Below are 25,048 nucleotides of genomic sequence, written 5' to 3' on the forward strand. Positions count from 1 at the left end.
AGTCCTATTTTGACACATTATTCAAACATTTAATAGCCTGTGTAAGACCATTATTCAAGCCTGATAGTAGAAGAAAACCCTGAACCTGTAACACTTTCTGAGATAAGAATAACCTAATGGCTAATTATTATCAATGTTTTTATTTTTGCAAACTCTGTCAAGCCTGAAATCGGACATGGAGCCTGAATACTATCACCCCTGTTAATTACTTCAGAGACGCACCAACAAGAAGGAAGAGCATGGTGGAAAATAACGTATTGAAATCTGCCTGGCTACGTCTATAGGCTGGCTATAGTGCTCAGACACTGAGCAGTATATAAATGACTGAAATTTGCAAGGGTCATGCTTTGTCTTCGTCACCATTTTTTGTTTTAGTGGTCTGAAAAAAAGAAACAACAGTAGGCATATGTGCCATTATTCCCCTTATGCGCTATTCAGTCAGTCACAACTTTATTATTTGGTGTATGATGGTGTGTTTTTTTTAACAAAATCTTTTTCTGGGCAAAATGTCAAATTTCTTACCCTAAAGCTGTGTGTGGCTGAAATTCCTCTTGTTCTAGTTTCATCCCACCCCTAGACGATGGAGGGACTTTTGTTGAGTGATGACGATACAGTAGGCCTACCTATTTCGCATTCAACCTGATACCCAGCTAAACCACAGAGGTGGGTGGTAGCCACTGGCATGCAATATTCATTTCAAGCAGGTTTTAGATTTTGAGAGACAGGCAGCACATTAGGATTAGGGAATCAAATGTGTGTCCCCAAGGTGATCAATTTAAATGATCATCAATTTAAAAATGTGTGTTTACCATGTGAATTCTAGACACAAGTCCTACTCTATGATGTCTCTTGAGATTTCCACTAACCAGTACACTTTCTCAGCGTCAAACACTAAGCAACAGTCAAACTTCTAGGTAAGCCAGTCACTCATCAACAAATGATGTCTGTCTTCCTACATTGCTAGAATACGCAATTGACAAATACTCAACATCTTGGCACTCTTTGCAATGCATCTTCAACAATGTGAAAAGAATCCCGCTGCAATACAAAACTTGCACGTTTTATCTGCAACCCTCACTAAATCAAAAATCTATTAAGTGACTTACACTCATTTGTTTGTTCAAAAAATAAGGAAATCAGTTTTTTTTATTATAAATCATACAGAAATACAAAGGGCTAAAATAATGAGTTAAGTTTTTTCTCTTTTCTCTTTTCAGTGTGACAGTTACGTCCCAAACTGCTACATTTGTGGTGACATTTTGTCCAGTCTTCGTCACAAACGTGAGATAAATGTCAATATGGACTGCATGCCCATGGTCTGGTGCAGTGTAGGAGTTGCCACTGCTACACATGACGTGACGCAAAGCACTGCCGCGCACGTCACTAAACTGTGGTCTGTAAGTGGGGGCGGGGGTGCCTTACCGAGTTAGTTTGCTGTCTGAAGTTCGTGACGCAGCCAAACCACTAAATGTCAAATCAGTTGTGAAATGATGAGGACTTTTTCTTTTCAAATACAACAACACTGGGGGTCTTACACGTGTAGCATGTTGCGCACAATATGACAGAGAACAATAACACAGTGATTAACATATTGAATTTTAAATCTGTGGCTTAATTAACAAGGGTAACATGCAAACCCTCCAATAAGGAAACCAGTTTACAAAGGACAGACCGACTGACCGTCCAACTGAGTGGCATATAGAGTCACTGCACGTGACTGAAAACACAACACTGAGGGGTCTTGGACCATTTGACCATTTGAGGAGCGCCATGTATGTGATTAGCCCTTCAGCATATTTTGAAATCTCACTATGATGTCAGAAATACTCAACAGAATTATTACAAAATGTTTGATTTAAACTCAAAAAGTCCTTACTCCTCAAAGTTTTAACGCTGAGTTACTAATGTGGATCCTGTTATGTCTGATCAGGTGATGAAACCCTACAGAAAAGAAAGGGTTTTGTTAGAAGACAGTTAAATGTGTGTATGGCCTAGCTGACCACAAGAGAGTGGTGCAAAAAAAGGACGAAAAAAAATCCCAAGGCAAGACAAATGATGCTCGTGCGGTTTACATCTTTGTGAGCGTGTGCCTTTAAGGTGCGATTTTCAATACTTTTACTTTTCCAGTCTCAGTGTTGCCTTCTTTAAAAGGAGCTTTAGCCTACTTGAATAGGACATTGAGCAATAATTGAGTAGGCTACATTTCAAATGACACGTGCTGATAAAACATGGTATTAAACTATGAAGAAAATTTCAAAGACACCGCACACTGCTTACGCTATTGTAGTTTTTGTTACTTCATTTTTTCTGAGCGAACAACGGGTTTCGCCCAATGCGTCAGGTTCGCTCTTTGAACTAGCACAGGCATGAAAATCCCTCACCTTTCGGCGAATTTCGCCGTTTTGAAATCAAAATGGGTCATTTCTGTGAATCGTGTAGATCCGAGGAGAAAATTTTAGGGGGGGGGGGGGTCGAGCGAGGAGAAAAGTGTAGCGCCAAGTTACTGTATCATTGTGTAGCGCTCTACCGCAGAAAACTTTCCACAACTGACAATGACGTTTGACCAATCACAGCATTTGTTGCTGTCGGCACAGCCAATAACGTGAACGAGCTCAATCTAAGTCCCGCCCTTCATACTTATCTTTGAAAGCGTTTTAAACAGGTGAAGCTTTGGTCTGCGGGGCTGGCGTGGTTGTATCAAATATCTTTCTTTTTAGTTCTAGAACATCTCTGATTATAAGAAAATGTCCAAACGATCTGTCACAGATAGTCTACACGTTTCCCAGAGAGGTAGCTATTTGAGATCATGATTCTTGTTATGAGAACATCAAGACGCAAGCATTTCGATGAGAAGGGAGTGGATGTAGTTAGCCACAGAAGTTAAGCTGTTTTCCTAATAATTTGAAACCGCATTTGCCCTGCCCACGTCCACGTGAAAAAGTATTTATTCTCAAAAGAGCTCCCTTAATGAAAGCTTGGGTAGGCTTACGGCACGTTTTCCTGACGGCTATTTTAACGGGTCTGTGCGCTACGGAATGGCGAAATAGTATGCGCTACGGCCGGGGAAGAAGCGCATATCTACGCGAGGCATCCAACCTGCTTCGAATGCTGCGGCTTCTTATAGCACGCACGAGAGAGAGGGAGAGGGAGAAAGAGCGAAGCCTAACTTAGTCAATCGTTTGACACGGGACAAATTGTTTTAGGAATCATGCCAAGTTTTTTGTAATCCCTTGGTAGCCTACATCTAAATTACATATTAAAAATCTAGTGGAACACGGTCAAACAGTTTTTTTTCACGGTCAAAGTTGGAGCTTTCCTATTATTATTTTTTATAGGGAAACAGATATACTAGGTGAATGGACAAAAATTTCAGTAGTTTATCCAAACTGTGTCAAAGATTTTTTGTATTACAAGTTGTCTGAAATATGATGATTAACTGTTCAAACGAGATCACAACCAGGCAAGCGTTGAGGGGACATTGGATAGTGTTGAGAGGAGGGGGTGCTTAGTTGCCATTGGGGGGCATTAGTCTATTTTATTTTTAAGGGGGGCATTGGCAGGGTTTTGATGAGGTCAAGGGGGAATTTATTTTTTTAAAAGCCTGAGAACCAAAACCCATTCTATCTATCTGTCTGTCTGTCTGTCTGCCCCCCTCATCAGACATGACAGCATGACAATCATGAAGTAACGAAGATGGTTGACAGTTCTTCTTATGTTCACTGTCCCTGGGTCGCTACAGTATGCTCAAAATTCATCATTTAAAGACGGTTTTAGCTAAATTTTCTCCCATGGGAGACCATGCCCCCAGACCCCCCTAGTATGACTCAACACTATCCCCCAAAAACGCCACTGCACACCACACATTCGCGTGCACCGCTGCAGCACACGCGCCGCTCCGTGCCACCGCGCCACGCCGCACCTTTCTCACCTTTTTCACCCCTGACCCGTTTTCATGCCTGCTAGAAGATTTTCTACAGAGAAAATTGATATATACATATTACAAATGATTAACAATAAATAATTAAAAGGGGCTATAATCATGAAAGCCATGCAAGTGGAAAGTGTTTGTTTTGTGTGTGTTGTTTTTCCATGTCTTCTAACCTCATCCTTACCACAATGTGTGTTTCTGACAATGCTGTTTACGCGGATTGCTTCCTTCTTTTGTGAAGAATTGTTAATGTTCGTCCTCTCAGATCCTTCTTTTTCAATGTTATGCATACCATTGTGTGTGTGTGTGTGTGTATGTTTGCCAAATTGTGTGTGTGTGTGGGCCTATGCATATGATATGCTTGTGTCTGTCTGCAAGAGTGCATCTCTCAGGGTGTTAGAGTAAGCGTGGTGCTGACCACATGCAACGTCACCGTCAGCAAAGCTGTAAAGAGAGGGTGGCTGCCGCAGAAACAAGCAGTCACGCCAGACAGAGCCAGGTGTGAAGAGTGAAATGAACATGGACTGTTCAAGAGTAGCAGTCAAACCAACTCCATGTTTCTGGATGATCTGTATAGTATTTGTGTACCTTTTGTTTCCTGAAGGACATGCCGGGAGATGCTCAAAAGGTAAAACATGGTTATTACCACAGTGTAGATGTCTAAATTTGCTTATTTGTATTTATTTTGCTTATTTGTAATTTAACCATACTTTATACATTATTTACGACATCAGTCTATTGTAATTCGCGCACCAGTATTGTAAAGTGTGACCAGCTCGGCCATGAGTGATCTGTATAAAAACGAAAAAAGTTTATTAGCTTATTAACACAGAGGCTTCTTTTGACAGATCAGTATGACGCAGACAATAAGGGAGACTGCCAGCCGTGCCAGCCCCCGGCAGCTTTCTTAGAACAAGGTTATTGCCATAAGTGTCTTATCTGTGAGCATGGTAAGTGTCAATAACCGCAAGTATCCTTGTATGTTGCTTGCATTCACCACAGACACAACTTACTTTGCCAGGCCTGCACTGCTCTTAAAAAGTTTGCCTAAGTCTCGAAGTGAGTGTAGTCTATCTCTCTTCTGGTTACATGAGTACTAGTATAGATGAACATATTTTATTGTATATTTACTTTTTAAAATAAAAAGGGTATTGAGGTTCTCATTTATTGTGTGACATGCAGACAAGTGCGTATTAAGAAGCTACGATGATTACAAACATTGTCTTTCATCTCTCATTTCCCAGCGGTCAAGAAAAACTGCACTCCATCATCTGATGCGGAATGCTCCTGTCCACCAGGCTTTGGCTGTCAAAGACAGCACTGTGAAAAATGTGAGAAGTTACCACTCTGTAAGAAGGGCGAAGAACTCAAAGTGAAAGGTGAAGCTTTAACTCTTTTGTATTTCGATTTCTTATGAAAATTCTGATTTCATGTTACTGTTAGCCCAACCCAAATATTACATCAATCCCGTCCGGGACTGAATGAAGTTACAGCACCCATTGCCAGTAACCAATTTGCTTTCCAAGTAGATTGTGCAGGAGCAATAGGGTTACACTTTTCAGAATATGTTCAGAATGGCTTTAGAAATAACATAAAAGTCTATGAGAAATTCAAGATGGTGTCCAAAATGGTGACAAAAATGTACACATACATATTTTACAACAACTTGTGGACGGATCACATCTTGTGCACTAGCACTCAGTAATGATTGTATGAGCGCACCAAATTTTGTAGTCCAACACTTTCAAGATGGCCAACTATCAATAACTTTTAAGAGTCCATTCTCATCAGGTAAGTCCCTGACTGAATCAATATGTTTCAAATCGCAATACGATAGGGATTAAGGGGAGATAAACAGCAAGGCTCTACCACTACACAAAAGAGGAATGGTTGGATGACTTGGTGTCTGAAAGTGTGTTTGTAGTCAAAGCCCTGAATCTGACTGAAACCCTGTTGACGGTCTTCACACTCACACCTAGAAGAACTACTAAGTTGTGAAACCTTCTATAGGAAAACATAGGTGTTTAGAAGCAACTGATTACTCTCAAGGTCTAGATCATTCGAACATCCACAGTTGATCGTATCCTTACGTTCTGACATATACACATATGGAAATGTACATGTATTTTCCAACATTAAATTATCATCATCTTGAGACAGCCTAGTTCTAGCCTGCTCTTACCATACTCTCATATTATTTCATTTGTACAGAGGGTCTGGGTCTGGGATGGGCGAATTGAGGAACTGGAGGGAGGGGTGATATTGTTGATATTTGAAATGTGTGTCTTATTTTACCCAATCGCTAACATTTGGTCATGACATTGAACATTGAAGGGTGAACTCACTGTGTAATATTTTAGTACAAACGTTTGTAGTTTATTTCCAGAAATCATGCTGCCCATTTACAAATGTTACCTTTTTCATGAATACTTACTACCATCACCATCAAATTCTAAATATTCATTAAGACTGGGAAAATTGCACTTTTCACCTGAAAAGGGGGAACTTCTACATTGTCATTTATTACAAGAAATAGACATTTTTGGCTGAAAAACGTACTTTCCTTTGGTAATTCTAGTAAATTTAAGTTTATTGTATCTGGAGAATATTCATGAAAAGATCAAATTTGGCAGTATACAACACAGTTTCAATGAGCAGCATAGTCTCAATACCTAGGGCCTTTCCCATTTGTAATTTCTACCCCTGCCCCTATGCCTTCCCCATACCCCTCCTGCTTTCAAACGAAGCTGTAAAGTCGTAGGGCTTGAAACGCAACCCCATATGAATTGAGATACCCCTTCACCAATCACGGAATGACACTCACATCTGTCACTAATTCCATGCATTAGTGACGTTAATAGCGATTTTTTTTCATGTGCGTTTCACGGAGAAAAGGTTGCACACTGAGGAAGGCAGACACCGAAACGCGTCTGTGCACAAAATAAAGAAAAATTGATGCAAGGTGCGCCCCCCTTTTCTTAAATTCACGGAGAAAAGGGCCATCACACATTAGGACAATGTTAAACTTAGTATAATGGAATAATTACCACTTTACAACCGTCAATTGCGGCGAAAATACTTAAACTTGTGCGCTGTTGTGGATGCCGCGGCTTGCCGCCAATTTTGAGAGGCATTCGCAATGCATTCACGGAAATCTGTCGTAGCCCTCCGTCGTTGAGTGTGGCAGGGCTTGACACTGGCACCTGCCAACCAGCCAAATGCTGGTAAAACTTGGCTGTGGCTAGTAATACTTTCATTGTCACTAGCCAATTTGACTGGCAGCTTATTCCTTGGTATGAGATACGCACCATAGTAGCCTATATTCTGTTGTTTGCCCCTTGTGTATGAATTGTTTTGTAGCTCGGTAACTCAGTTTCTATTTCCTTGATATACTTCCATGTAGAAAGATATACACTCATCTTGCTTTAGCACCTCATCTTCTGAGATTAGACGTACACCATCATGATAAAAAAAGAAATATAAAATCTGTGGCTAGTGGAATACTTGAATGGCCAGTGACTCAGGAAAACTACTAGCCACAGTGGCCGGTGGGTGTAAAAGTTAATGTCAAGCCCTGGAGTGTGGTATCGGAAAATCTCCGTTCGGAGGGGTGGAAAGCCCTTCGCCGTACCCCTACCCCTCTGTCTGAACGTGAATCAAGACGCCACTACCCCTACACGTGCAAAACGGAGAGGTAGGGAAAAGGCATTGGGCTAAGGGGTGTAATGGGATTTAGCACTACTCTGGCCACCATCCTACAGTGCACCTTTAAGTTAAAAATGAGCAACCCCGCCCCATGCTCCTTCCTCCCCCATTCCCTGAATGGCAGGATGTCTGGTAACAAGGCGGCTAAAAAGCCCTCCCTGAACACCCATCCCACTCGTAATGTGAACAGTGTTGCCAGATTAAGTGGTTTCCCTCCCAATTGAGCTGCGTGGGGTGGCTTTCTGCGGGTAAAAATGGCATTTGGGCATTTTTTTCTGCCAATTTATGGCCAACAGAAGTGAGTTCAAATTGGGTGAACCTTGGCCTGGACCTTACGACTGCCATGGTCAGGCTAGTCTAGTTCATATGTACATATATTGTATGCACCAATGGTGACTGTATTGAAGTTTTGTAAACACTTAACTCCCTTATGACGCTGAGCTAACCCATATTCAAAATGTATGCTATACAAACAATTAAGATGTGGCAGACATACATTCCATATATAAACCAACGCCCACAGTATGTATAAATGTCTTCCTTACATGTATGAGAACCATACAAAATCACACTGAGTAGCCTCATGAGTTTTTAGCTCCATGTTCTCTGGTAAGCTACTCATTCTAAAAACAACATAACGCGGTCAACCAAAATATAGCTTCTCTAAGTCTAGAGAGGGGAGGGGAGTTTAGAGCACTACCTCTTCCATCTTCGATTAGTTTCATCATTGAAATGAGAATTTCAGTATGGCTACAGTCATAGACTGACAAAAACATACCGTTAACAAAGTTCAAATAAACTAATGACAGCTGGGCGCAAAAACTCTGACTTCCAAACCATTTAATTTGCTATGGATTACATCTTACGAATAAATAAGACAAAGTTAAGCATTGGTTTTAATTAAATCTGAGCATTTTAAATGTGGTTTTCCCATCTCTCAAAAAAGTTAGATATTTAATTACAGCACCCATATCAGACAGAAATGTGGTACTTACCACACGACATAAAGGTCATTCTGACACACTTTATACAGTTTCCCCTTTCTTGTCCTGGCCACTCATGAGTAGTGTGCTGTCCTCCTAACATCAGATAAGAACAAAGGTCAAGAAAAAATGCATGTTTCACTGTATACTCTAAGTCGCAACCCCCCAAAATATATGATGTATATTTTGTCAAATGAAGAAAGCTTTCACTTGAGGTTCCTGTACATGTCTTTCTGAGCCACATTATCAGAATAAAGTATGAATGTAAGCAACATTAATAACAAATATAACAAACTGGTGTAATACACTGGTGATGATAAACAGCTGTATTTTGTATATTTACAGGCAACTTCAACTACAAATACTCCTGCCAGCCATGCCCAAATAAAACATACTCCAACATTGTCAATGGCACCTGCAAACCTTTCACTGAGTAAGTTAGTCCAGCATGGCTCCGAAGCCACATTGTTCACACGAATATGAGTGTCAAGTGTATTTCTGGAAGTTGTGGTTATGCTACTAACCAAAATCTTTCCCACTTTTCACCGTTGGTGAGTAGGTGTCACAGCATTGGCATGGAAGAGGTATTTGCAGGAAACAGAACCCACAACGTAAAATGTGGTGTTAACCAACCAGGTACTTTTTTTGCAATGAATTCACACGCAAATAACACAACTCAGTACAGTGGCAACAAGTGTCTCACACTTTTGTCTTACCTCACTCTTGTGTATCGTAATAAAGTTACAGATGACCAATGGCTCAACACTGTCCAGGCTCTACATTTAATTGGATCAGCGGTCATTGGCCTTAGCTGTTTGGTTTTGCTGGGCATTTGTTGTTTGAAGATCAAATCAAAGAGATCACAATCAGGTAAGTCGATCAGAGATCACAGATTAATCACAGATCACAGTCAGGTGAGGGATCAGAGTACTTACAAAACCTGACAATGATTTCCTGAATACCCATTTGTGCATGGACTTCAAACATATCAAACATATTTATTCTCCACATTTACCTTTTGGAGTTACATTGTAGTTTAATATGAACTGACCCCCTTCATCCAGAGCACCCAACACTTTGCTGAATAATATACATATACTATTCTGTTGAATTATAAATTGCAGCAAACTTTTGTAAATATATATATATACACATGATGCTATTATTTTCCATAAATGACACTATTCACTTGCATAAACGACACTATTCTCTTCTTTACAGCAAACCAGAGGCCTGTCGTGGCTTCAGAGCCAGGTCTATTGCCCTTCTCTGTAGAGGAGAGAGGAGCCACCAAAACCCTGCCGGACACACATCTATGATCACGCGTAATGTATCTGCACGCTGCAGTTCATCAAAAGGATCTGTACAAATACCGGTTGCGAGTAGGGACACTGCTAGAGATGGAAAACAATACAACACCAATCATGATATCATCTGCAGTGTCATCTAAGGACCCAATGCTTGGCACTTAGAAACATCCTAACCTAAACGTATGTGTGCACCAGCAGTCAGCAGTGACCAAAGTGACCAGAGTGATGGAAGTAATCATTTCTCTGTGGAGGGTCAGTGAATTGGTTGACCGAAGTGAATTTGCGGGTGGGGCAAAGTGAATTGAGTGACCAAAGCATCTTCCAGAAGTTAAAAGTCTGTTCACTTTATGCTAATGAAACTGCCACCACCATCAATTTGAAGTATTACTGTATTGTTGCTTTTAAGTTTCTCAATAACATATAGGATACATGAAAGGGAGGGAGTCAAACACACCAGCGCCGACACGATTAAGCGACAGAGAATCGCTGGACTGTGCAGCAAGAGCGATAGAAGCGACAGAGTATGTCCGTAAAAAGCCGAATGCAAGCATTCTGACATTCCTATTGGCTGTGGCGGCTGTCGTTAAACCGCGTCATAGCTCATTTGCATAATATTTCGCTCAAGTTGCTCAAATCGCCTCTAGTCGCAGAAATCGCTTTTGTCTCTTCTGTCGCCAGTGACTCAATAAAGTCAATTACTTCTGTCGCTGGAGCCACTCAAGTCGCGCTTCGTGTATTTGTGGCATTAGCATAAACTTGGTGCTCTGTAGTGTGTTGTTTGTATACAGAAAGCATTAAGCTGAGCTTGTGATGTAAAAAGCTTGTTGAGGCAGGTGACATCATGCCCCCTTCATTGATATGCTCCCTTGATGAATTATTGTTGTGTGTCCATACTTCTTTCTCTAAATTGTATAAACGCTGTTGCTGTTGTTGTTTTGTTTATTACCTGGGCAATGCAATGCCTGTCTGTCTTGCTGTTTGTCTGCCCGCATGTATGTGTCTGCAGGAGGAGAGAAACACAGACCAGGTTACACACAGACACACACACACACACGACACACACACACACACACACACACACACACACACACACACACACACACACACATATGCACAGGGGGCCTTTTCTATACCTGCACTTGTGATCTGTTAGTGATTGCATTGGCTGGGTGTAAGCCATAGCCTACAACAGCATTAAAGAACAAAAATGAATGGAATGGTCATGTTTGTTTACTTTTTCAGCAAGGGACTAGCTAACACCACACTGTCAGTGACAAATAAGGGTTTGCACAATGAAAATTATAATAAATACATTATTCTTAACACTTCCATGTGGTTTCGTAAAAGGTATAATTTCCATTTCTGTGTGTTTCATGCAAGGTCAAATAGCTTCTTTTTTTTTTTTTTTACTAAATTAATGTCTGGTAGCCCCTGAAAATGTCAAATGGTACCACGGCAAAAATGTGTCATTTTCTGTTCAGTTTTTGTCAAAAACAAAACAAAAAAGTGCCTGTCAAAAACAAATACTTAAAATCATTCCATCTCTTGAAAATAGAATATATGGGGATTGTTTCAGAATTAAATTTTATGTGATATTGCTGTATTGAAATTGAACCATTTTAAACTCCCTTTGGCCTTTCCTGATTAACTTTTGAAAAATTATTCTAAAACTGAAAAAGCCGCCAGCACATTGAAATAGAGGACATAGGTCTAGAGGACATTGGCATAAACATGTAACCATTCTGTGCGACCAGTATTTTCCAGACTATCTTGATTAGTGCCTGTTTCTTCTAGGCCTAAAGCAACATTAACGTTTAATTTTGTGTACACAAGGTTCTCTTTTAAACTTGCTGGTGTTGTGAAGTTAGAATTGAATCTGTAGGGACAGCCAGCAAGTGTCGGGTAGGGCTATACCCCCAGGGCCCTAATGCACAGGCCCCCAAATTGGCCAAAAGTTTTTAAAAAAAATGCTGAATTGCAATAGCAAAGATGTGATAGGCCTACTGACATTTCATTTTTAAATCTTGTTAATACTTCTCTCCACAGCTGGCAGACCTGTTATACTTAATTCCTAGGGTGGCCAGATGTCCATCTTTGGGACGGACCGTCCGTCTTTTCAATGCCTTATCCGCCGTCCGGCATAGCATCAAGCCGGACGCCTAATTGATTAAAATGCATGAAATTGCATCAAAGAAATACATTTTTTTCCCAGACCCCTCCCCAAAATGTGTCCTCCTTTTTGCTTTCGCAGAGATGGTCTACACCTGTTAGGGCCTGGGCCATCTCCAAGTTGACTGTATTTGTTTGTTGAAATGTTCATATGATGCAACACCATACAAAATGTGTTGCTTAAAATGGTCCATCTCCAAGTTGACTGTATTTGTTTGTTGAAATGTTCATATGATGCAACACCATACAAAATGTGTTGCTTAAAATAGGCCTACCAAAAAGGGAAGCCTAATTCTAGGAGAGGGGTCAGGAACTTATAGCTCTAGAGCCACATGTAGTTTGGGAACTATATATGGCTCTTACTTATCTAGGGTTGCCAACCATCCCTTGAAATATGTAATCGTCCTGTATTTATAAATAAAAGTACGAGTTCCATATTGAGTTGAAACGGGACAGGGAGTTTAAAAGGTGTTAAAATGCAGGAAATTACATGTAAGAAATACGACATTTTCCCAGACCCTTGTCATAATGAAGTTGACAGTTGGCAACCCTATACTTACCTGTTATCAATAAAAGCAATAACTTCGCAGTACACTCTAAAATTGTTGGGCTTAATTGAAATACATGCTTTATTCAGTGTTTTTTAAAAATGGTATGGCTCTCATGAAAATGTATTTCCAAAAATTTGGCGTTTATGGCTCTCTCCACCAAAAAGGTTCCTGACCCCGCAGTACAGTTAGATAGAGCTCATCAAATCCTTTAATTTGATATATAGAACTAATTTTTGTCAAAAATGCCACTTACGCCCCTCTGGCTCTAAGCCCTCGCCCTGTTCTAGGCCTACAATAATTTGCCAATCACTAAATGTCACAACAAATTGCTTCTGCAGCAGGTAGCCCAACAAACTTTTGTATCTGACTTGTCAAAATTAGGCATTACTAGGCCTATTACACTATAGGCCTATAGGCTTGTAAAAAATAATAATAATAGGGGGCCTAATATATATATATAAATATATATTTATATAAACCTTTCTGGAGTTGGTTATTTTAATCATTTTGAGTGTTGTTATGATATCATCCATCCATGATTAACAGAGCATCGTTGCCTGAAGATCGGGCTCTGTCTGGCTGGACTACTCGACTAGGCGGAGCTCGCCTTAAAAACATTTCGTGAGTCATATGACAAAGAGGCAGTTCCTAGTGCACATTGCGCTGTTGGAGGAAGCTGTTGGCAGTTTGAGTGTAGGGTAGTGAGCTACCAATATTTCAAGATGTTGGCTCTAATTAATCGACTTCTGGACTGGTTCAAGTCCCTGTTCTGGAAAGAAGAAATGGAGTTGACATTAGTTGGACTTCAGTATTCGGGGAAAACTACATTCGTCAATGTGATTGCTGTGAGTTTAACCAGGACCTGTTGGTCTAGCTCTTGAGCTAACGTTAGCTACTTACTAGCTGCTACATTTCCAGAGTAATAGCTAACATCAGCGATATGTTGCTCAAAACTTATTAAATAACTGATTTTGTTCTGTGACAATAGTCCAGAGTCAGCCACCAACGTATGAGTGGTGATGCTAGTGAAATGATTAATGACTTTTCCAAAAAATCAAGCGAGTTGTTTCTGTTTTAGAGTTTGTTGACGTTGAGTTGGCCAAGGCCCATGGGTAGCATTTAGCTTACGTATGCTAGCCTGATTATGTTAGCTATCACTAGATACATGTTAGGGGTAACTGGATGGAGACTCCCAACTGAGATCGCTCCCGGACGTGCGGTCCCAGGTGTTTCTATCACTCCCGGACGTGTAGTCCCACCCGATTATATTTCACGTATTATCATATACTGCCTAATACAAGCAATTTAGGGTTAGGGTTAGAGTTAGGGTTAGGTTTAGGGTTAAGGTTATGGTTAGGGTTAGAAACAAAAAACTAACATCAACAACATAACTAGCTCCGTCATATGGCGGTGGTACCGATAGTCTGGCTAGTGGGAGCGAGATGAAATGGGAGCGTCCTGGGTTGGGAGCGTCAATCAGGGAATCCATGTTAGGATAGCAAGTGTTAGCTGATTAAACAGAAGCCCCACAACGTAATGTTGCGGTCACCTTATCATAGTTTGGGGTAAGTTATTTATGCCAAGACTACATGGAAGAACTTGGCAATTGTGAGGCGAGTCTCTGATTGTCACACTGGTTTGCTTGCAAGTTACTCTACTATATAAGTTACGAATGTTCTATGGTTCCTCCTGTTGTGAGACATGGCTTTCAGGAAACATTACACTTGTGGTAAGATGCTTACTGTGAGCTACGTTGGCCTCATTGTGTTGCATACTTAAAACCCAATCCGATTACCATATATACTGACAACTATATATCTATTCTGGAGGTTAAATTGGGGATAACTTGCATGGATGACAATGCTTTGTGTGTTGTTAGCAACCAAAGCTATTGTCCAAAAGTCAGTCTTCCAGCATGACAGGATAGCACAGGCTACGCTAGCTCACCCAGCTTCACGTTGTCATCATGCCACATTGGTCGCGTAGTTATTATGACATCGGCGTAATATTGTTTTACAAGTTATACTTCCCTACAGTTTATATCAATGTGACCTACCATTTAAGCTGGTGAACCTTAGGAAACTGTGCCATCTCCCACTGTCATTTGGTAGGGAAAGTTAGCACTAGTGTGACACTAGCACAAAAGGATCGGGCGTCTCCTTGCGTCATCGTTTGATCTGAAACTTGAATCTGTAAACTCATAAGCACATGATAAACAAACCAGTTGGACTAGACGCTCACCACGATGACAAGGCAGCATTGCACAACATTTAAGTATCCGTTAGCTTGTAGGAAATTGATGTAGATAGCAATTGTATGCTGTCAAGGTTCCGATGTCTGAAACGATAAGCTTACATCCCATCCCATGAAGTACTTTATGGGTTTAATATCTTGTATTTGTGGTGGATCGCTTCGCGGTTTGTCTGCGTCGTTTGATTGCAGCACAACATATGGCAGACATTAAGTTAACCTGTTGAGTGTGACCAGAGGGTACTTTAGGTAGTGTAGGTGTAGTTATCTAGAGCTAGATCCTAGACAAAACAAACGTGCGCCATGTGTTATTTTTCTAGGACGGGTGGGGAACCTATGTCTGGAGGGCCGTTTGCGGCCCTTGAGGCCGTTTTTTCCAACCCCCGAGACAATTTTAATGTTATCCAGCTTTATATGAAATGTGCCATATTTTGTAAAAGAATCTTAGAAATTACATTTGCAATACAATGAAAGTTATATTCAGGGGACCCACAGAAGTAAAGGTCTGTTTTAAGGTGGCTGCATTCAATATAGGCCTTGAGTGCAGGGGGAAATCCTAGTTTGTGTTAATTGTAGTGGCCCTTCAAATGAAAAGGGTTCCCCAACCCTGCCTATGGCCACCAGACGTCAACAAAGAACACAAAGCTGTGGAGGTATTAAAGGCAAAAGAACCAACACATGGTCTACTACTCGTTAACTGCACTATTTGACTCAGGGTCTACCCTGCTAAATTGACACTATTGTTGACAGTCTGCCATATTATGTGTGTTGTCAAAACCTTTATGTATTTCTTGACTGAATTCACAATACAACTAGGAGTTCATCTTGAGCAATTCTGGTAAATGTGCATGAAATCCAAGACAATGGCAGGCACATACTATTTGTGAGCCAATTTCTGGTCAGCTAGTCTGCTGCCAGATGTGGAACTGTAGATCATATTTCTAACGGAACTGTTTTGGGATGTCTCGCGCCGCTGTCTGCTCAGTGCTCTCCAACCTTTCTTTTGTCACATAGGCTTAATTGTCTGTAGTTGCAAATCAGCCAGGCTGATAAAATTGACTTCAGACTGCGTGCTCTGCTGGTGTCTTTGACCTAATCCTGCTCGAGTTAAAGTGACACCAAACCTGTAAAGTTTTGTCCCCTCAGCTATTATGGCCTAGCCTGGGCGAAAGCCATCTGTGGAAGTACATAGGATGGCATTGCCAGGCTAATTAAGGCCCTGAATAGTAGCCTGCCCTATACAATCTTCTGCATTTAGGTGCAGCCCTCCTTTATCTATTTTAACTATGTATTCATTTATTTTTGAATAAATGAATAAATGGAGCATTTGTCTCTGTCAGTTGTTGTCCTCCTTTTGTTACTGTTTGTCATTGTTGTTAATACTGTACTGTCTTACTTGTAGAACCCTGCGTAAGCTTTCAACTGGTTAGTTCGGGTGAAACCAAACCTCTTAAAGTTTGTCAGGGGTCAGGGCAGTAGTAAAAAATGTTGTATAATATTAAGATCCTCACAGTAGGTGTGGTAAGCGATGTCTGTTGATCTAATACAAGGTTACTTAATGAGCAGTGCAATATGTTATTGTGGCTGAAGTGGAAGGTTGTTTAAAAAGCGGTACAGACGATTGGTCTGTTGGAGAGAATTGTGACATCAAACCGACTTGCCTAACCTCTAAGCAACAAGATCTGGCTTGTCTTGTCTGGGGTAGGATTACTGTCCTCCTTTCCTACTCCAGCAAATGCCTTCCTGCCGTTTAGTGTTTTATATAGGAATGCTGTAGTGAAAATTGTAATAGTCATGGAATATAAATGCTGCATCAGTATGACAACTTTGCTGTTATAAATGCTGTAGTAATAATAATAATACTAACAATAGTAATAATACAAACTTTGGTAGGCTTACCAAATGTATAACGAACTGAGTATATTTAGCTGGTGCTTTTACTTGAAAAAGTGCTGATATTGCTTTTAAGCACAGTGATTGATTTTTGTCTCTCATAGTGGTTACTTTCTGCAGTGTTGTGTCAAAGGCCAATCGGGCCGTTTCATAGATTTGACTTCACGTTCGTCACAAGCAGGCTGATTTTGAACCCGTTATATCGTGTTTTTTGTTGTTGTTGTGTTTTTATGTTCGGTCAGGGTCATAACTTCAGTCAAATTCACTTGATGGGCTGCTTCAGTATTGGTACAGGCAGCATGTGTAGAGATACTCAGGGCTGATGATCTTTTGCCTAGAAAGAAGTCCAAAAGTCAAGTCAAAAATGCCAAGTTCCCCGTAGAGTAGAGTGATGTGTAACGCAGGGATTTTAAAAAAAAGCTGTCTGTCAGGCCACCAATTTAGTCAAGACCTCCCCTGAGCCAGTGTCACAAGACCCGGAGCACTCACTTCCACTCAGCAGCTCGGCGTGATCAGGTGATGCATCAGTCATGTGCTCTGAGCCAGACAAAGGCCTCGTTTGCACACTTACTCAGCTTCTGACTTGGCCAGTCAAACAAAAGGAAGCACACGGCTCCAGGACCTTTTCATCTCATCTGCAGTGCAGCATCTTATCAGTTCTCACTAATGGGCAATAATGTTAAGAGTGCCATTACAAAGTTTGACCAAATTTTCAGTTATCCTTTTATCACATGATGGTGAATGTTTTTGAAAAGACACTGTGTTACTCCCTTGTGGGAAGTTGTATGATTGTATATTCTCCTGAGATTATTTTGATATTTTGTTAACTTGGTTTGTTGAGCTTTATATGTTGAACTGAACTGTTGCACTGTGAGGATGCTCCTACATTATCACTAGCAACACAAAAATAGAGAAACACACTCGGACAAGCCCTTGCTTTTGACATCCAGTTACCATGGTAGCTGATTGCTATTCCATCCTCTTTGTGTTCCAGTCAGGTCAGTTCAGCGAAGACATGATCCCTACTGTCGGCTTCAACATGAGGAAAGTCACAAAAGGAAACGTAACTATTAAGGTATGCAAGCCATATAGGATACACTTCATACCTCACTGCAGCACATCAATATTTTTTTGTATGCAAAAAGTGTCTTAACTGATTTGTGGCTTCTCTGACAGAATATATTCTTGCAGGCATCTATTCACTATTCAGTTAGCGGCCTCAGCTGTGTCACAACTCTTAACTAGCCTCTAGTCATCTAACGCATGTCTGCCCGCACATCTTCACTTGTTCTTTGTTACTTAGTATATGCTCTTAACTGATGTCAGTGCTGTAAGTCATCTGCTAAATGTCATGTATACTAAGTTTGAATTGAGGAATACAAATGTGTTGTGTCATGTTTTAATTTTGTGTTCAGATCTGGGACATAGGCGGGCAGCCACGCTTCAGAAGCATGTGGGAGAGGTACTGCAGAGGAGTCAATGCAATAGTGTGAGTACAGGACCCTTAGTATGGTTAAAAAAAAAAGATGCCTACAGTAAACATTATTTTTACTTTGTTTCACTGGGAATGTTTATGTGAAAATTGTTTGTGTACAGCTATGACTAACCATTGAAGCGTTTAAAATAAAGCAGTGCTTTATTTTTGGCCATCTTTGGTGATCCCTGTTATTTTGTTTGAGTAGTGTGGTTTGATGAGAAGTTCACGGTGGAAGTTCATGTGTGAAATGTTTGTGTGTAGACAGTGAAGTGACACTAGTGTCATTTAGTGCTGATCTGTCATCTGCTCTCTCTCTCTATCCTACAGATACATGGTGGACGCTGCAGACAAAGAAAAAGTGGAGGCATCCCGGAACGAGCTTCATAATCTTCTAGACAAGCCTCAGTTACAAGGAATTCCAGTAGGCAGACCATTCACTATAATCCTTAATTGTTATAAGCAAACATTAGTCTAATCCCTGTGTGTTTACACATTATAGACTTGCAACCGGATCTCATCAGATGTCTTTTTTTTCAGGTATTGGTGCTCGGCAATAAGAGAGATCTACCCAGTGCCCTGGATGAGAAAGCGCTAATCGAGAAGATGTAAGTAGAACATGGAATGATGGGAGTGGTCATCTATGATGTCTGCTTAAATGGTCATGTTTATGAGTGACTAGTGGTATGTTAAAGTGATTATGTCCCATTTTTGGAAATAAGCTTATTTTACACCTCTCTTTGAGTTAAATGATTGGGATTTACTGTTCACCTGTACTTTCAACCGTTCTCTGAGTACGGCAGTGCAAGCAGTTGCCATGCTAGCAGTTAGCATTAAGTCCTATGAGACCAGCTGGCGGCTAGCTGGTCTCATGGGACTCAATGTTAACTGCTAGCTTGGAGGTAAAATTTGCACTGCCGTACTCAGAGAGTGGCTGGAAGTACAGGAGAAAGGTAAGACTCAATGATTTAACTCAAGGGGAGGTTTAATATGAGTTTATTTCCAAAGATGGTACAGTATCACTTTAACGGTCATGTTCAAATAGTTAAAGGTTTGGTCTCTGCCAAAAGGAAAATCATTCAAAACCACCTATCTACTACTGGGTTTACGTACTTCTCTTCTTGTTTTTCAGTCAGTCAGACTCAGAAATACTGCACATGTTCAAGATGTTAGTGGCTTCTTTTTTCAGCTTGGATCTGCAAAAGGAAGTGGTTAAAAGAAAGGGCAGGTTTTAGATAGTGAAGTCAGGCTCCGCTTTGAAACTCATGACAGTCAGAATGTGCACTTTTCTCTGTGGGGTGGCTTCAAAAATGATTATGAAAAACTCCAAAACGTGTCCATCAGGTTCTTGTGGTCTGCTGCATGTTTTCTTTCTGCTGGAAACTCTTGGTCAAATATTTCATTTGTTAACTAAAATGCCTCAAGCTCTTTGGCTTGGATGTAAAATCAGATTTCTTTATCAAATACAGTGCAGTGTAAAATATGATCCAATGACTTAAACATTTAAATTTGCACTGTTGAAATAGTCCTTCAGTAATTTAAAGTGAAAATTAAATGAAGAAAATATTTCAAATCCTGCTGTAAAAGTGTAGATAATTGTGCATTAAAACGTTCGTTTTTTTTTTTTTTTTCACGAAATACTAAGGCAGATTTACCCTGTGCAGATAGCGAAACATACTTTAGAGACACTGATCTGTTAATTGTTTGCTGCATGCTGTGATTCATGGTATTTCCAGACTAGGGGAAGGTGTGTGCATGTGTAATGCTCTGAAATTGTTTTGGTTGTTTTCGTTGAAACCACTTTTGACTTGTTCCTTGTCATGTGGGGGAAAAAAGACAGTTCCACACAATACTGCACAGCAATCAGCTAAGTTCATGTAAAATGAATACACTGCCCTCTAGTGGTTGTTGAAAAGCATTATAGTGCTATGTGTAGTGCTGGGCTTTGACATGGGGTGCATCCTAAAGTCCCTACGGCCCTCCTTTACATGGGTTCTCAGTGTTTATCAACACAATGTACTGAGGAGGGGCAAGACACTGGCAGCCATCCACGTGAGCTAATTTTTTGACCGACAGTGGTTTCCAACAATCAGAGGTTGAGTTGTGCGCAGCTAGGTTCGCACAGTCAGGTTATAAACAAAATTTAGAACCCATGTATGTAGAAGGCAAAAAAAAGGAGGAAGCGCCTATGTAAAACATCCGAATACCCTAGTAAGCTTTCAATCAGGAGCTAAATGGTACTTTGATGACTTTGTTTATCCGCTCATATTTACAGTAGACAAACAATGGTTACCTTGCTATCCCAGAAGTCCAGGGGAGTTTGAAAACAGTACGGCCATTGGTATTTGGTGCCATCAGGGGCAGCCCCCCAGCAACCGAGCCAGTTTAAAGTGCTGTTGTACGCCTGATTTGTGCTTACTAGTGGCTGGCTTTCTACATAGAAGCTACTGGTCAGGGCGCCGAGTGGTAGCTTCTGGTGAGTAGGCAGTGCCTACCACAGGTTTTGGATGCAGTCTTGGATTCTGGGAAGAATCCTTGAGTTTTAAATTGTGTTTGATGGTTGGCACATCTCTAAATGAACACCAACTGGTCAAATACGTCAGTTTGACTGATAGAAAAGAAAACATCCCAGCTGCTGATTCTGATAGTTAGTGTTCGGCTGGAAAAATTCAACATCTACTGGCTAGTGATTGGGGGGGGTGGGGGAGTGAATTTATAACCCAGGTGGTTGGTGACTAGCTTCTGTTCTCTCTCTCTCTCTCTCTCTCTCTCTCTCTCTCTCTCTCTCTCTCTCTCTCTCTCTCTCTCTCTCTCTCTCTCTCTCTAGGAATTTGGCAGCTATACAAGACAGGGAGATCTGCTGCTACTCTATTTCCTGCAAAGAGAAAGACAACATAGGTAAGACATTGTAATTTTCTTGTGTCAAATTGGCACTGACAAGAGACATATTGAAATTACAGTTGTGTTGCCTCTGTTACTTGAAAGGCAAGTGCACTATTTTGAACATGTTAGCCCCTTTTCTGAGCTATCTGCAATAAAGTAGTGGTCCTCACCAAGGTCTTGAAGTATGCTGCTGTCTCTGTTATTTAGCTCATTTGGATTCTGTCTCAACCGGCTTTATCATTATGGCCGTGTATGGCCATATTTGTTTTAAAAAATGTGTTACTCACCAAGTGTGTGTTGGTGCTCTCTGGTATTTCATAAGTTTTGTAGGGAAACATGGCGTCTTTCATGTTTTCTTATGCGTTTTTTTTTTTTTTTCATTCACAAAATGACAGAAACCATGTTTTGCTTTCATATTTGTTTGGAAATACTAGTGAACACCCCTAAACACTTGGTGAGATACTTTTGAGAACAAATGTTCAGGGTGGTTCTAAGAACAGATGTGGACATGCCTTTAGACAATCATTGTAAAGCTTGAGACAAAATCCACATTAGCTAAGTAATGGCCGCAAACATCAAAAAATTGTTGAGGACCACTCTACTTCATTGCTGACAATTTAGAAAAGGGGTGAAATACAGTAATGCTCTTGATCTTTAAAAGAAAATTCTGCAACTTTTCAACATGTATCTCCCTCAACTGTTAAAATAACATTTCAAATCTGCCCCGCATGAGCTTAGCAAAGTGAAGCCTGAAAGGTTTTTGCTACTGACGACTAGGGATGGGCATACGGTGAAAATTTCTTCGTCGATCGTCTGGAGAATTAATGATTAATAATCGGTTAACCATTAACATTTTTATATTAAAAACAGCACACATTTAGGCCCACCTTGCCATATACTCTTGTATAACAAAAATACATCAAAAACATCATGTTTTTCTTCGAGGATTTGTTTTTATTAACAACACAAGTGTCAAGTGATTAACAAGAAAAGTTCAACCTGAATTGGTGCCATTGAGAGTAAATAGAACTCAATGATTGGTGCGCAATGCGCAAACGAGGGAGGCTTCAAGTTGCGAGCCAACAACGAAGGCACATAACGGTGCAGACATCGAGGCGAGGCTAGGTTGAGATGAATCACCGCCGTCTTTTACAAGGCTTGGATGCGCGGTGTTCAAGTGATACATCATGGTCGTTGTCGATTAACTGTATTTGTAATTCACATTGCAGTAATTACAGTACACTTTGTCATTTTCTAACCGAAAATGGTCCCACGCCACACTTCGCCGAGACCTCTTCATGGTTAGGCAAAGCCCGCTCTATGGAAGCTCGCATGTAACAAACAAGTCAAGCCAGGGTACGGTGATGGTGAGATATTGCCCCCTGCTGCCCAAATTGTTTAGGTGTAACAGCGAAATGCATTGCATTGAGGACGTGCACTAATGACCTACATTCAAGTTTTTTGGGTTTTTTTTGTTTAACGGTTCGTTGGCGAAAATTAATTTCTTCAACTAAATGTTTAATGATCAATCATCGGTTAATCGGTTAATTATGCCCATCCCTACTGACGACAGTGCCTGAGCACAAACAGTTGAGCTACATGTGGAAAAGTGTCAGAATTTTCCTTTAAAGCCGTCCTCTGGAGTTTGTGAGAGTTTGCACGATGCCTGTGGACATGTCTCAAAATCTACAACGTAACTAAAAACTCCCCTTGGTCAGTCCTCAAGCTTTTAATGTTTTTCATCACAGAGTACCAACAGTGGATACAAATGTGAATATATCTCCTGCGGTATGCAAAGTCAGATTTTTTTCCAGACTTTTTCACACAATGTTTGTCTGGGTCGGTTAGAAAAAAGTTACATGTAACGTTAAAGTGGGAATTTCTGACAACAATGGAAGTGGTCAAGAGTCTCTGCTCGCGTACTAATGACTCATCTAAGCATTGGCTAACTCAGGAAGACCCTACCTTGTACCCCTGTCCTCTTAAATGGCGTAAGGCAGGGTTTTCAAACGCAAATTGAATGTGGGCCAAAATCAAAATCTGGTATGTAGTCACTGAATTGACTGAAATTGTGCGTGCATGCACTTAATACTCAGTTAAATTTATCACACAATTCTCTCTCATGATAATAGTTCAAACGTGCTTGCACATGTAGTGTGTTGCATATGAGCGTGAGCTCTTTCATTGGCCTTGGCCCATAATCCTGTGACGCACCAAATGTCATGTTCAAGCCTTGTTATGCTATGCATTAATGGTGCGTGTGGGCCGACTGTAACACACATTTGAAATGATCTCACTGGTCAGATTTAGCCCCTGGGCCTGAGTTTGACATCCCTGGCGTATGGTAACCTTTCCACTGATTTGTTGGCATGTCTTCACTTCACAGATATCACACTGCAGTGGCTGATCCAGCACTCGAAGTCGCGAAGGAGCTGAGAAAACCGGAGGGAAAAAAACAAACAAAACAAAACAAAAAAACTGCATCTCAGCTGTTTCTGCTGCCATGTTCTTCTCATGCCACTTCCTGCTCACTCTGTGACGTACAGTTTTTTTCCACCCTGCACACATCTCACCGCCCCACCCCGCAAGCATCAACCAGCTCTCGCCCAATCCCGTCTCACCCCTGCGGTCCTCCTTCCTCAAGTCTTTCCCATGTCACCTACCCCACCTTACCTTACCCCAAGCCCAAAACTACTGATGCCCCCCCCCCATCACCCCCCAAAACTCCCAACACCAAGACGGAATGTAGGCCGTAGTTCAGATAGCCCATTTCAGGAAGCCAGATTGTATCTTGGTTAAACTTGAAGCCGAAAAAAAGGCGCCCCTTATACTTTCTACCCCTCCATTTTGCCCAAAGGTCATGAATTGTCCCTCTCATGACCCACGGCGAGCTGGATAAACCACTTGTCCAAGTTGTCTGGATCCTAAAGGGATGGGGCTGTGTGCAGACCAGGGGGAAGTGGACTTGAATGCCTCTTGTCGTGTGTGTGTGTGTGTGTGTGTGTGTGTGCGTGCGTGTGTGTGTGTGTGTGTGTATAATTTGTTTATGGGTGTAGCCTTTTTGCCAAATGGTGTGTTGCGCCACCCCACCCCTGTGAACGCAAACGATACGAAAGCAGTAATATTAATAATAACAACAATAATAATGATGTTAGAGCAATGAAGGAAAGGAAAGATAAAGCCCAACTTTTTTGGACTATTGTGGTTTTTATTTAAGGTGAACATAAACGTATGTGTAATTTTGACAGAAACAGAGGTGTGAATGTATTGAAGGTTTTGCTGAGAGCTGCCTTTGATAGCAGTGGCGCTTTGGGAAGTGCAAGCTGGGCTAGAGGCAGAATTTAAAGTGCCTTGTGCAAAAAAAATCCCTCACCTCCTCTGCTACAAACCGTGCTCCAGGTGTGCCTACCTGGACTGAGGTTATCATGGAGAAAAAGAAGACATTCTTGTCTGTTCATGAAATAAAAAGGCATGCTTTTAAATGTAGATCATTGTACCGTTGTCATTATCAGAACACAAAAATGGAATCTGCTATAACTTCTGTGTGAAGTTCAGTTCACTAAATAGCCAAGTATTTGGAACCCCACCATTATCAATGCACTTTTGTAAATAAAACAGTAAATAAATAAACAAATTGGAGTGTTTGAATGATGCCTCAACATGTGTGTGCTTGTTTGTCACAGTTTTGTATGTGTATAGCTATATCCATTGGTGTAGCAGTGTTGGTCATTTTAGAACACCATTATCTAATTTGTAATGTAAGGAAGTATGACTGATCTTTCAAAAGTCGAAGGGTCAAAAATCGATCAGCATGTGTGAATTCCAATATGCGGCCTTGCGTCCTCCACTTGTGCTTGTGGCCTCGAACCAGGATGTAATGTGTCACGATGACATTAATTGTA

General features: G+C 40.9%; 2 protein-coding genes and 1 long non-coding RNA gene across 3 annotated transcripts; 2 read left to right on the plus strand and 1 right to left on the minus strand.

The window, feature by feature from the left end:
• Nucleotides 1-590: 590 nt before the first annotated feature.
• Nucleotides 591-10,974, plus strand: tnfrsf18 (tumor necrosis factor receptor superfamily, member 18). The gene is made up of 8 exons (XM_063215427.1): nt 591-663; nt 4,307-4,556; nt 4,777-4,878; nt 5,173-5,307; nt 8,962-9,049; nt 9,176-9,252; nt 9,358-9,486; nt 9,838-10,974. Exons 2-8 carry the CDS (start codon nt 4,442-4,444, stop codon nt 9,933-9,935), a joined length of 744 nt encoding a protein of 247 aa, XP_063071497.1. The 5' UTR covers nt 591-663; nt 4,307-4,441; the 3' UTR covers nt 9,936-10,974.
• LOC134462412 (uncharacterized) lies at nt 8,606-17,775 on the minus strand. The gene is made up of 3 exons (XR_010037519.1): nt 14,703-17,775; nt 10,873-10,926; nt 8,606-8,712 (listed from the first exon to the last, which is right to left on the minus strand). It is a non-coding gene; the product is annotated as an uncharacterized LOC134462412 (long non-coding RNA).
• arl8ba (ADP-ribosylation factor-like 8Ba) lies at nt 13,285-24,632 on the plus strand. The gene is made up of 7 exons (XM_063215428.1): nt 13,285-13,491; nt 17,784-17,864; nt 18,205-18,278; nt 18,594-18,687; nt 18,804-18,871; nt 21,091-21,161; nt 23,533-24,632. The coding sequence occupies exons 1-7, from the start codon at nt 13,369-13,371 to the stop codon at nt 23,580-23,582; spliced, it is 561 nt and encodes a 186-aa protein (XP_063071498.1). The 5' UTR covers nt 13,285-13,368; the 3' UTR covers nt 23,583-24,632.
• The last annotated feature ends 416 nt before the right edge of the window (nt 24,633-25,048 follow it).

This window comes from Engraulis encrasicolus, chromosome 14 (assembly GCF_034702125.1).
Source record: "Engraulis encrasicolus isolate BLACKSEA-1 chromosome 14, IST_EnEncr_1.0, whole genome shotgun sequence".
Classification (NCBI taxonomy): Eukaryota; Metazoa; Chordata; class Actinopteri; order Clupeiformes; family Engraulidae; genus Engraulis; species Engraulis encrasicolus.

Coding starts and splice junctions, on each gene's coding strand:
- tnfrsf18 (XM_063215427.1), top strand. CDS start 4,442: ATGAACATGGACTGTTCAAGAGTAGCAGTCAAACCAACTCCATGTTTC. Junction 4,557..4,776: donor TGCCGGGAGATGCTCAAAAG/GTAAAACATGGT, acceptor TTCTTTTGACAG/ATCAGTATGACGCAGACAAT. Junction 9,253..9,357: donor ATGTGGTGTTAACCAACCAG/GTACTTTTTTTG, acceptor ATCGTAATAAAG/TTACAGATGACCAATGGCTC.
- arl8ba (XM_063215428.1), top strand. CDS start 13,369: ATGTTGGCTCTAATTAATCGACTTCTGGACTGGTTCAAGTCCCTGTTC. Junction 17,865..18,204: donor AAGGAAACGTAACTATTAAG/GTATGCAAGCCA, acceptor TTTTGTGTTCAG/ATCTGGGACATAGGCGGGCA. Junction 18,279..18,593: donor AGAGGAGTCAATGCAATAGT/GTGAGTACAGGA, acceptor TCTATCCTACAG/ATACATGGTGGACGCTGCAG.